Source organism: Pterocles gutturalis, unplaced genomic scaffold (genome assembly GCF_000699245.1).
Source record: "Pterocles gutturalis isolate BGI_N339 unplaced genomic scaffold, ASM69924v1 scaffold21079, whole genome shotgun sequence".
NCBI lineage: Eukaryota > Metazoa > Chordata > Aves > Pterocliformes > Pteroclidae > Pterocles > Pterocles gutturalis.
In genome coordinates, this window is record NW_010128736.1 from 1 (window position 1) to 12,426 (window position 12,426).

The 12,426-nt window shown below is 47.6% G+C and overlaps 2 protein-coding genes across 2 annotated transcripts in view; one reads left to right on the plus strand and one right to left on the minus strand.

Moving 5' to 3' along the window:
• Positions 1 to 407: 407 nt before the first annotated feature.
• On the plus strand, positions 408 to 7,509 carry LRRC41 (leucine rich repeat containing 41; the record flags this gene model as incomplete). The annotated part of the gene is made up of 8 exons (XM_010079739.1): positions 408 to 478; positions 1,257 to 2,397; positions 2,802 to 3,047; positions 3,924 to 4,088; positions 4,430 to 4,528; positions 5,000 to 5,122; positions 6,033 to 6,108; positions 7,275 to 7,509. Coding segments are annotated over 8 exons (2,156 nt in total), but the record flags the coding sequence as incomplete, so codon positions are not given.
• Positions 7,510 to 8,649: 1,140 nt separating this feature from the next.
• RAD54L (RAD54-like (S. cerevisiae)) overlaps positions 8,650 to 12,426 on the minus strand; it is a gene marked incomplete at its 5' end in the record, with an annotated part of 18,130 nt that continues 14,353 nt past the window's right edge. The window contains 4 exons of the mRNA XM_010079740.1: positions 8,650 to 9,140; positions 10,289 to 10,452; positions 11,834 to 12,013; positions 12,117 to 12,195. Of these exons, the coding sequence (XP_010078042.1) occupies positions 8,939 to 9,140; positions 10,289 to 10,452; positions 11,834 to 12,013; positions 12,117 to 12,195 (625 nt within the window). The remainder of the gene's footprint in view (positions 9,141 to 10,288; positions 10,453 to 11,833; positions 12,014 to 12,116; positions 12,196 to 12,426) is intronic.

The window sequence follows — 12,426 nt, forward strand, 5'->3', positions numbered from 1 at the left end:
GGGGGACGAGCTCCTCCCGGCGGGGAATGGGAGCCTGGGCCAGAGGGGTGAGCCCCCTTTCTCGGGGGGACCCCCGGAGCGCAGCCCCTGCCCTCAGACGTGGCCTGGTCCAGTCAGGCCCTGCAGCCCTGTCCCCTACCCAGGCAGGGTTCACGCAGCGGTGCGGACCTTGGTGTATCTCCGCTCCTTTCAGGGACCCAGAAAACCAGCCATTTTTTAACTCACATCCCTTAAAAGGCAGTGGGTGGTCTTCCCCTTGCTGCAGAGCACCCTCTTTTGCTGCAGGGGTCTGGCTGTGTGCCCCCCGCGCTGCCGGTTGTCTGCCCAGCACCCCTGTGAGCTCCAGGGCAGCATGCTCAGATGGGGGAACGGGTGACGGTGCCTGGTTGATTATTTTTCTTTTGCAGGCCTCTCGACACAGCCCATCTGGCGCAAGCTGTGGGACGATGTGATGAAAACCAGGCCACCCAACTCGGAGGTGAGAAACGCTGCTGGTGGGAGAAGGGGCACAACGCAGGCGCCCCGTTCCTGCTGTCTTAGTTTTGTTTCTAAGCCTGCCAGTGCTGCTGGCCACCTTCAAGTGATTGCTGGCACTTGTTTGTAAGCGTTCATAGAGCTCCGGACCAGGGCATGACCCTGGCAGTACAATCATTTTGGGAAACGGGGTTCATAGAAGGAACTGCAGTGTACGGCCACACCCTTCATTTCACAACAGCGAGTTTGCCAAAGGAATAAATCCTGTCTTTAGAGACATAACTCTTAGGGAAACAGAGGATAAAAACAGTATCTTATATCCCACTTATACCTATGCTGGCAAAAAATGTGATGTCTTAGAAAGGACTAGAAACTTACAGAAGACAGTGAGTTTGGAAGAATAGTTTTACATAGCAAAACCAAAGCAGTTCCATTGATTCAGCATTCCAAAAGAACAAACACCTTAATCACAGACCTATAAATAGACGCTCAGGAAGAAGATTCCTGATGATCTGGTTTTTAATAGGCAAAAACATGGCTTCAAGCCACTGAATGTGTTTCTATTAGGCCAGAAGCAGAGAGTGATGGGAGTAAGTCAGTTTTTGAACAAAGACACTGAGGAAGGATGTTGAGAACTAGAAGGGTAGTCTCAGTTGTGCTAGCAGTAGGTTTTTTTGGACACCATGTTTACCAGGTTAGCAGATGGCAATAATTTAACTTAAAAAGAGGGAGAAAAATTGTAGCTGACTTTTTATTAATATGGCCCAGTTGTTTAATTGCAGAATATAACCTGTTGGAGGAAGAAGTTCCTTGAAACGTTCTTCTCAAATGTTCTGCACGGTGTCTTGGATGTTTCCTCTGACTGGCGTCTCAATGACCATCACTTTTCGCCGCTGCTCCACAGCTCCCCACACGTTTCCCAGCTTACCCTCTGCAACATGCTGCAGGGCGCGGTGGAGCTCACTGCTGAGCACAACCAGAAAGTGCTTGAAAACCTGGCTGGCTCCCTGCAGATCCTCAAGTTCCAGCACCTCCTCTCCTCCGACCAGTCCATCAGGCGTTCACTGGTTTTACTTCTTCACCGGCTGATTCACCATGGCTCTGTCAGCCAAGTCTCCATGTATTCCTGGCCTGTTCCTGACACGGTTCTTCTCGTTCTTATTTTGAGCATGAGCGCTGGGTTTTGGCGCTCAGGAAGTGCCCTCGTGTATCACAGCAGCCCATGTGGCCTTTGCAGAGAGGAGAAGGACAAAGCCCAAAGCCAGGAATCGGCAGAAGAGCGAGCAGAGAGGGGCCGCTGCGATGAGAGGGAGCAGAGCGATGGTGAGAACCAGAAGGGATCCCCCAGGGCCCCAGAGGAGACTGATGCTCGCCTGAACTCTGTCCTCTCCAGACCGAGAAGTCCTCCTCTACGAAACCAAGCGTGTGAGGAGGCAAGCAGCAAGGTGCCCTGTGACTACACCAGCATTCAGGGAGGATCTTCTTGTTGCGTCTCAGACCAGCTGTCCTGTCACCCTGTTCTTCGAAAGACGCGCAGACGGCTGAAATCTGCAGTGGGGAAGAAACGTCGCTGCCTCAGACGAAGCAGGGGACTGCATGCTGACCCAGAAGACCTGTATGATTTTGTTTTCACTGTTGCTAGAGAGGATAATGCAGGGTTACTTGACACAAACAGTGCCACAGAGGGAGAAAACCCTGAGAACTGGACTAGTTCCTCCCGAGGATCTCTGTGCACTGGCCATGCTGTCTGTAAGAAAAGAGGAGGATCTGCTGGGATCTTTTCTCTGAAAGCTGCTCACCGCTTCCGAAGCGTGTCCACGCTGGAATTGTTCTCCATTCCTTTGACTGGGGAGACATGTCGGACTCTGTGTAATCTGCTGAGCTCCTGGGTGTCTTTAGAAAACCTGGTTCTGTCTTACAACGGTTAGTGGTATGAACGGGTTGCTCCCCTCTAGCCTTTGTCTAATGCTCAGGTTTACCCTGATTTTATTTTTACCAGAATGGGCATTGTGAGAGCGTTGGTACCTGATGTTGAGAATGGCATTGTTAGAGATGTTCAATGAGTGTGAGGGTGTGTTTGAGGGAGAGAATGGGACCCTTCTGCCCCAGAACAGTCCCCGGCTTTGTGCTTAAATGAAGAGAAGGTGAAGGGGAGAGACAGTTCTCCATCCCCTGTACACACAGCCTAGCTTAAGAACGTGTGGATAAATAGTCTGTGAGTTTAGCCTTTGGCTGAGGTTGCTTGGCCATCGGTGCAGCTCCAGCTGTGTGTGCGTTGGTGTCTGTGCCGGCACAGCTAACGCCTTTCTGTACGTGTGCTGTTCCAGGCCTGGGCGCTAACATCTTCTGCATCCTCTCTGGGCTCCGGGCCCTCTCCCGCCACCCGGACTGCCACCTCCGCGTGTTGCGCGTGAGCGACGTCTTCTCCCACGTGCCCTGTATAGAGCTTGTTCACTGCATGCTGAGCACCGTTCCCCAGCTGCACACGCTCTCCGTCAGCTTCGACCTCAAAAACCAGCTGGAGGGGAACAGGCCAGAGGGGAATCCAAGCTGCAGTGAGGCAGAAATCCCAGGTAGGAAAGAGATTCTGAGTGATGATCAGGACGTGGCAGGCAGATAGAGCAGTAAAAGCTTGGCATGCAGATTTGAACTCCACACTGTTACAGTGGTGTGTAATTAAGCAATGACAGCCTCACCTTTCTGATTTAGATGGTGCTGCAGCTTGGCATTTCCGGTCAGTGATACGCTCTGTGGAGCCTGAGTCTTGCACAAAGCATTTTATTGCTGTATGCCAACCTGCTGCAACATCAGCTTTGTACAGGGTGAGTTGTGACCTGCTAGCAGTGACTGTCCGTGCAGTCCACGGGGAGCGTATCCCATCAGATCTGTAAATGGGTTGGGAGCTTCTGCTCTGTCCATACTATGAGGCTCTGAGCCTTAGACAGACCCTTAAGCACAGGAAAAGCATCTCTTGGTCATCACAGTTCCACAGGTGATGGCAAAGCACTGTCTAAGCTCCTGGATTACAGTCTGGGAGCTATAGCAGTGTGTTCTCAGCTCACAGCTCTCTTTTTGCCCTTATTAGCCTTTGAATGACCAGAAAAGCAGTAAGCAAAGCTTGAGCGAGCATGGAGTGGGGTCAGTGAAGAGCTGTGCTCTGGGAAGACGCTGACTGGTTTGTGCACAAAGGGTGACCTTTTCTCAAGCGTTGTTTCACTGCCAGAATGCAGTAGAAATTAGTGGCACTGTGGTCTGGCAGGAGTCCTGAAATGAGCCTGAAGTGATTCACATTACCATAGGTCTGAGGTGCCACAGAGCTCTGTGAGGCAGGGTGCGTCGCATAGGCACTTTCTGCCAATCTAAATGATAGTCATGTCAGGCACATGGACTTCTTTCTTCCTGTAGGACCTAGCTCCAAACCAAACTCTTTCATTGTTTTCTTCCCTTAGAGAGCCGCCTGGAGCAGCTGGAGATCAGATTCCCCAGGGAACCTCTGCACACTGCCTTCCTGCTGCCAGTGCTCAAGGCATCAAAGTCCCTCCAGCAGCTGTCCCTTGACAGCGCCATGCTGCCCTGTTCTCAGGAGCTTGGGCTCCTTTTGGAGGTGCTCAAAGGTACTCTGCTAACCTGTAGGTAGCATCGCTGTGACACACAGTAGCTTCCTTGCTGTGATCTTCCATCCTTTAACATGAAGCCAGCTTAGGTGGGTCCATATCTTCAGTGTGGACATCCCTGAAATCTCCCAAGAAAAGGAAATGGGTGTCAGCCACCCACTTTCTGTGCTGAGCATATGAATGATCCTGCACAGCAGGATAGTTCCTTTTTAATTACCCACAATCCAGCACAAATTATCCACAGTCCAACTCAGTTTCTGGGCATTAGCTGGTAGTTGGGTCAGGGTCTTTTTATCTCAAGAACATAGAGTACTTTACCTGAGAACTTGTTTTGCTTTTAGAGTGTAATCCACATTTGAAGAAACTGAGTTTTCATGATGTGAACCTGGCTGAGCACCAGAAAGAAGTTCTGCTTTTGCTTCAGGATCCTGTCCTGCAAGGTACAGCAAACACCTGGGTGCTGTTGCTTGGAAAGGCGCTGCAGGTGGCTGCTTTTGGCTGTCTGACACTTAAGAGGTGATTTTCAGATGTGTAAGGTTTAGACAAATGTTACTGTCCCTGGAGCTGTTGGCAGAGTGGGAACAAGTCTGGTTCTTTGTGCCAGCAAGGCAGAGAGGAGCAGCTGCAAAGCTGGTGTATCCTGCAGAGACGAGTCCATAGTCTTGGCTATAAAACAAATATTTTTAAGCTGCAGAGCACATCAGCCTTTAACTGGGTTGGCTGGCAAAGCCACTTCCCTGGGTGTGATCTCCGCTCCCTTCCTGTGTCGGAACAGCAGTGCTGTTGTACGCAACCCACTGCTGGGGAAGCTTTGTTCTTGCATACGGATTAGGGGCTGGAGCCATGTAATTATGGAATAATGAAGCACACAGGGAGTACTAACATGTACTGTCAATCCATTTCTTCCTCAGAAATCACGTTTTCCTTCTGTCGGCTGTTTGAAAGCTCTACTACTGAGTTTTTGTCAGAAATAATCAATACAGTCAAAAGGAATACATCTTTGAAGAGCCTCAAACTGCCTGGGAATCGCCTTGGTGCGTACTGTGAATGTTGCTATGGGGCCTTGACCTTAGACCAGCTCTCTTGCAGATAACTTCAGTTGGAATTAGGACTGTTGCTAGCTGGTGACCTCCGTGCTGAACTTACAGAGCTCACAAAACAAGGAGCACTGAGTTCATTTTTTAAAGGCAGAATTTCACCTGCATTCAGCAATGTACCAAGAGCCCAGGTGCTGCACAGGCATTATGGTTCCTTTTCTCTGCAGCAGAAGCAAGTATAAGCGGGACTCCAGATTTGTCTGAACGCTGATCTGCTTCAGACTCTTTAACAGGAACAGATCCAGCAGCAAATGCACTGCCTCTCAGTCAGAGGCACAGGTTTTGCCCAAATTTGGGCATTGTGTTCCTTAAAAGCTGTTGGCAGCTCCTGGAAAGAGGGGAACAAGTAAAGGAAGAGTTTGTGTTAAATAAGTGGAACTGAATTTACAGAAATGGTAGGCTTTTTGCATCACAGGCTGAGTAGAAAAGTTTGAGAAATTAATTTCAGGTAAATCCAGAATATTGTTTTCTGTTCTTTTAATGAAATTAAAAGGTTGGGCTCACCTGAAATACACTTAATCGCTAAGATGTATGCTTGACCCTGTGCTTTTGGGCATTTTTAAAACGAAGCTGCATATTGCCTTCTCAGACAAAACCAGGATTTTTCTAGTGAAACAAACTGCCCTATCAGCAAATGTTTTTCTTGCTTTGAACACTATGTGCAATGGGGGGTGAACTCGCTTTAGGCTGCTGAGGCAGACAAACTGCGGGTGCAGAGATGACCCCTTTGTGGTGCATGCACATGCTTACAGCTTCCTTTCTGCACTACTGTCCCAGCCCTATGCCCATTTAAGTATTTAAGACAGTTGCCAGTTTGCATCTAACGCCTGCATTTCTTCCCTCTTAGGGAATCACAGGCTGGTTGCTCTTGCAGACATTTTCTCTGAAGATTCTTCCTCTTCTCTTTGCCAGCTGGATGTCAGGTATTCTGCTGCTCTAAACACACTGAATTTCTTGTTTTGGGAGGGCCAGAGCAGAACTGGGATCCCAAGAAAAGCTTAGAGAATGCTAAGGTGACACATACCACCTCAGGGACCTCCAGCATCTCTGAGGCATCTCACTGTCCCTTTTATAAATGAGCCCAGCTCTGTCTTAAAAGTAGCTTTGGTGTGCTGCTCCCTTGGGAGGCTGCTGCAAGTCCTTCCTGTGCTGTAGGCTAGAACTAACATCGCCATGTACATTTATTCTTAGGCATCAGCATGAGTAGTTCTGTTCCCACTGCCCTGGAATAGGGAGAGTGCTCTCCTTGCCCGATCCTGTGAAGGCCTCTGTATTCCTTTCATGATCTTTGGTCTTCAACCTGAACCGCGGCTCTCTTCTTGAACCTGAGTGGCCATAAAGATAGGCAGTAACCTTCAGGAAGCAATACTAATGATTGGGTTGGTTTTTTTTCCCCTTCTTTGCATTTTAATGGCTCAGTTTGCTGCAAGTACACAGGCTTAACAATTTATTTAACTGTGGCCATTCCTTCAGCAGCCTTGAATCCTGAATCCATATCTGCAACCGACTGTGAGTGTGCCTCTCACAAGATTTAAGTCCAGCATAGAACTTTATAGTTATTTATACATCTGTGCAGGGGAAATGACCTTTTAATCTCCTAGAAACCCTGGGACCTGACACATGCTACGCAGTTCTCCTCAGAAGAAGATAAATGGTCACTTACTGCTGAGGGTTGCACTGGAACCTGCTGTCTGGGCCAGGCCCCTTGGTCCAGGCAGGTCACAGCTGCTATGAGACCAAAGTGCTCCTGGCACTGTTAGCCCACAGCTTGGGTCTAACAATGTTTTAAGGCCATATCTAGGTCTACTCAAGTCACTAGTAAGGAGGCCAGGAGTGAGTTTAACTGGTCAGTGGTTACTACCATAGTTTTAAAAAGGTTCCTGCCCTTTATGTTATTGTGCTTCAGTTTTGTTTTTCATAAAAATTAAGACTACTCCCACTTTGTATTGCTGAAGGAGCTTGTACTTTGCGTTGAAGCATCCTCAGGTACCTGCCAGGCAGTTACTAGAAAGAACAGTAATTTAAATGCCTCAAATTATAGCCGAGACTCTTAATGACTTCTGTTTTTTGTCCTCCTTTCCCTGAAAAGCTCAAATTGCATCAAACCTGATGGGCTTCTGGAGTTCACAAAGAAGCTGGAAGGCCACATCCAGCAGAGAGGAGGACAGATTCAATTTACCCACCTCCGTCTCTTCCAAAATTGGCTGGACCAGGATGCTGAAACAGCTCAAGAAGCGCTTCGGCGTCTCAAAGCTGTATGCAGTGTGGTCAATGACTCATGGGACTCTTCCCAGGCCTTTGCTGACTACATCAGTGTCATGTGAGGGATGCAGAAAAAAACAGATCAGCTTGAACTAAGCAGTTCAGGCCCTGGTCAACAAGATTTATTTCACAGCACAGGTGAGGTTTTATTTTCCTGGTTCAAGCACCATACAGTTGTTGTTGTCACTTTTCATTTGAAGAAGGGGAACCACAGTGAAGTGACACACAAGACTGTGTGGGTCAACAGCTGTATTTCCAGGTGATCTAACTCTACCCTCTTCTTAATTTGAATATTTTAAGTGGGACAGGTATCAAATGAGCTTCTGTAACTTCCTGCAGATCTCGGGAGAAGCAGTTCTTTATTTCACTGGCTGTTGTTACAAATTTCATGTTGTTTCAGCCAATGTCTCATCAATAACTATCTCCATTGTTGGAGAGACTCAGAAGCCGTGTGGTTGTGGTCCTTGGCAACCAGTTCTAGGTGACCTTGCTTTTGAGAAGGGGTGTTAGACAGTATGACCTTTAGGTCCCTTCCAACTTCAACCATTCTGTGATCTGTGAAATAAGAATTCCTCCCTCCACTTAAAGGGAGTAGAAAACAAGCTAAAAAAGCCCCCAGACTTGACCTTTTATATTTGGAAAATTTTACATTATTAAAAAAAAAATTCTTTATGTACCAAGTAGCCTGCTGTTTATTTGCAGTCATTTATCAAGGTGGTTGGGGCAAGAAGAATGCCTCCAAGTTTTTATTTTGTAACATTTTTATAATAAAAATATAATTAAGACCCATAATGTACCAAAGTGTGAATTTTATTATTGGCTTGTAATGTGGTCTAATTAAAACACTCTGCTAGATCAGGGGATCCTGCCCATATCAAGCAAGTGGTTTTAGAAATGGAGTTACCTTAACAGAGTCTGATTTCCTACTGCATGCATGATCTTTCAGGCTAAATTTTCAACATACAAGCTGAAATTTTTTTCCCTTGTACAATGTTGTTGTTCCTGAGTAATCAGTAAGGTTCACATTTCACAACAAAAGTGAATCTTGCAAATTTCTGATCAGCAGCTGTAAGCCATAGCTGTCAAGGAAAAACACATGACTGTGCACATCAAGTGCTATAAAACTGCAGGATTAACTTAAACAGGACAGCAAAAACTTGGCTGAGAAGGCGGCACAGACATCAACAGCGTGAGAACCAGTGCTGAGTCTGATCAAGTACACAGAGTCCAGTTATTCCCAGTTTCAAAAGGGCTGTTCTTCAGGCACACAATACAACAGCAGAGAAAAAGCCACAGACTCCTTGCTGCTGCAGCAAATTGACCAATGCAAGGGCCTTCCAGCCTCTCAGAAACAGTACCGTTCTGCTATTAACACAGCCAGGCAACAACCCAGCGTGTACTGCGACCCACGACTCCTTTCCTTGAAAGGGACTGAAGTGGGGTGGACTGCCACAGCAGCCTGCCCTTGCCCCCACAGGGGACAGTAACCTGTTAGGGAATCCCTCGCTGCTCCTCATGGGAGTGATGATGGAAAGTGAAGGTGATGGCAGCATCCCATGCAGCCTTCAGCACAGAGTCCTGCAGCCCCCGCTTATCGGCACAGTGGTTCCACTGGGAGAGGTCAGAGGTACAGTCAGACCCTTCAGGAGGTGGCCGTACCTGGTGGCCATTCACACAGCGACGACATTTGATCCTGGAACAGAGTCAGTGCAAGATCAGTGCCAGGTTCCTCCACTTCTTCAGCATATGGGTTGTTTAAAAATACAGCCCAGGAACATATTTGGATTAACTCCCCTTCACCTGCAACACTGGTAACTGGATTTTCAGACAAAATTAATTACTACCATGTTTCATTTAAGCATACAACCACCTTCTGGCATACGCAACAGATAAGGAATGACCCTCATACATTTTGGAAACCCTGGGGTTCTGTTTGTAATGGTGCTCCCCCTCCGTGTGTAGCCATGTGGGAATGGTCCAGGAGGACCCAGAGGAAGTTCAGGAGCAGCTTCCCCTGACAGGTAAGGGATGGTGCTTAGAGCAGATCTCAAGTGAACACCCCCGCTGCTAACATATTCTTAGCACTGCATCAGGCTTCCTGAGTTCAAGAGAGCACACCATGCTCCAAATTGCTCCATCCTGGCTGTTCTGGAGATGCCCTACTGAGCTGCCATGTAAGGAGACAAAGAGCAGCAGCAGCCCTGCCAGCAAGGCTTGTTGCCATGCAGACAAGATACCTACACAGAGCTAAGCTTTGAGTCAGCTTAAAACTAATCCTCTTCTCTTCCTGCCTGAACTAAGAGTCTTAACTTTCACAGTGAAACATTTTCTTGCACTCCCTGTTCTCTTTCTGGTGTAATACTACAGGTCTCAGGGGCATGAGGGAAGGGCAGACAATGGAGAAGAGGACTCTTCGTCCCCAGAACACTTGGGTTGGCCTCATGAATTCTTAGCAGATGGAATAGTCCTGGCAGTGGAAGCAGCTCAGCATTTGGAGATCACACACCACAGGTAAAAGAGTGTCAAGGAAGGACCAAGCTGGGCTTCACCAATTTGAAAAACTCTGATCAATTTCTCCCTTTTCATTAGCTGCAGTATTTCACAGCCTCCAAACACAGCCAGCAACAAGATAGTTTGCTCATTTGTCCAGCCAGCACAGCTTTTCTAAGACAACAAAAAAGGAGGACAGCAAAAAAGTGCTCATCTCCAGGTGGTTAACAGCTTCAAAAGCAGGGACATTTGAGGTCCTCCCACTGCCTAAAGAGCCCCTGAATCAGTAGGCCAAACTGTGGAGGGGTGTTTGTTTGCTGACTCTATCCATCAGTCATTCAGTATACTCACTTGTCATGGGTGTCACTGGTGGTGGTCTCATTCAATGAGAAGAGCTCCTTCAGCTCCCCAAGTGAGAAATGCCTTTCTACATCCTGCTCTTCATCCACCACACAGCTGCTGAGGGCCTTCTTGTGGGTCTGGCGTTGGAAGATCTTCTCCTCTATGGTTCCCGTCTACAGGAGAGTCAGAGATGAAGCACAGTTGGGACACTTTGGTAAAGGAGCTCTGTGCTGGGAAAGCATCACAGATCAAATGGCAGTAAGCTGTCAGGACCATCTAGTGCCTTTCCAGACCAGCAGAGATGACAGGCAAATTTTACTAGCTGCACTCCAACCACATCCTATTTGGTTGCTGATCTAACCCAACTCTGCTTCTCTTGTCTTTCACCGTGGCTACAGGAGTGGATCCAATGGAGATATGGATGAGGAGGACGTGGGGCTGCCACTTGCAGCTGGAGCTTACACACCGCACCAGGTTGTGCTGACAGAAAACAAAGGAAAAGAAGCTAAGCAGCTACAGCTCTCCCTGAGAAAAAATAACCCAAACAGCAAAAGAACCAAAAAAGAACCATCAGCACCATTTGCTGGTTTACCCACACACAGATCAATCACACTCACTGTCTGGAGGGAGATGACTACTTGTAGAACAGATGTGCAGAAAGCCCAGTATGCTACCTTGTTAAGGCAAAAATCTAAAAGCAAAATGTCTGTGTATGACATTTGTCTGCAAAAAACGAGGGGTGCGATTAGTCCTGATCTCCAGTCAGGTTTGCTAGTTCTAAAAACGAAGGACATCCCTGCTTCCAGGTGCAGCCAGGTCAGAGAAAAAGTGGAAGACCATAAGGAAGAGATGGGCAAAGAAACCTGTTTTGTCAAAGTAAAATAATAATTGATCAAGGAACACAAGCTTACAAAAAAACCCCAAAGCCCACAACAAAAAAACCCAAAGCAAAACAAAAAACCCCACAGTCTGAACTCCTGAGAGGTGAAGGTGAACAAGAGCAGAGAGGAGACATTTCTGAGCAGTAATCACTACTGGCACTGCTGGACAAAGCATTTCAGTAGCCTGAAAAGACTGGTCTCCATGCTTTTCCCTTACATAGCAGCTGCCTCACCTGCTAACTGGTAGCCCCATTCCAAAAGCTGCGGTAATTCTGGGAATGTACTTGCTGGTTTTTGACTACACGTACACCCAAGCACAACAGACTGCAGCCAGACTGAAAAACAGCAACTTCGGCATCAGACACTCCACAAAATTAAAGAAGTCAGATGCCTAAATGACTTCAAAGAGCCATCTTATCTGGAAAGCCGCAGTTGTTTATTTCTCAGAAGCCAGTCACCATTGGCAACCAAGGCCTGCAGTAACGACCCTCCAGCCTGAACCTTCATGGTTTTCCACAGCAACACATCTAAGGGTAGGAAGCAATTAAGTTCCAATCAATTCTGGTCACTGACACAAAAGGGTTCTTCCCCTTTTGGTCCCAATCACAGCAGCTGCAGTTTGGGCTGGCACCACAAACTCCATGTTGAGGAGTTGAGAGGAGTTAAGACTCACTGAAAGCAGTCGATAGATGTAACACGTCTTCTTCTGGCCATCTCGCCACACACGAGCCATGGCCTGCTCATCATTAGCTGGATTCCAGTCTGGGTCGAACATAACCAGTCTGTTAGCCCCAATCAAATTCAAACCGCAGCCGCCAGCTTTGCTGCTTAACATGAAGATAAACTCAGGGCTCTGTGGAAAGAGGCAGGCTTGGATTAGACTGCAGAGGCAGCCATACTTTCGCAGCATTCAGAACTGGCAGGAGAGCTGCTTACATTTGGCAGGTTCTACTTACCGAGGGGCTGTTGAATCGCTCTACAATCTTCGCTCGCTTTTTAATGGACATGGTGCCATCCAGCCGTACATACAAATACCTACAATATACAGCATTTGCTACAAGCAGACTGCTGCAACCTTTAGAGCATCCCATTTCAAAGAGAAAAAAAATATTTCACAAACAGCCTTGTAACAAGGGTCTGGGCTTTCGGAGCTTTTGCAAAGCGCCAGAGCTTGTCTGCTGAGTGACCCCAGTAGCCAAAGCACAAGCCACATTAGTTCCAATTCAGGAACATCTGAGGTGAAAGACAGATCACAAGTTCCTGCTG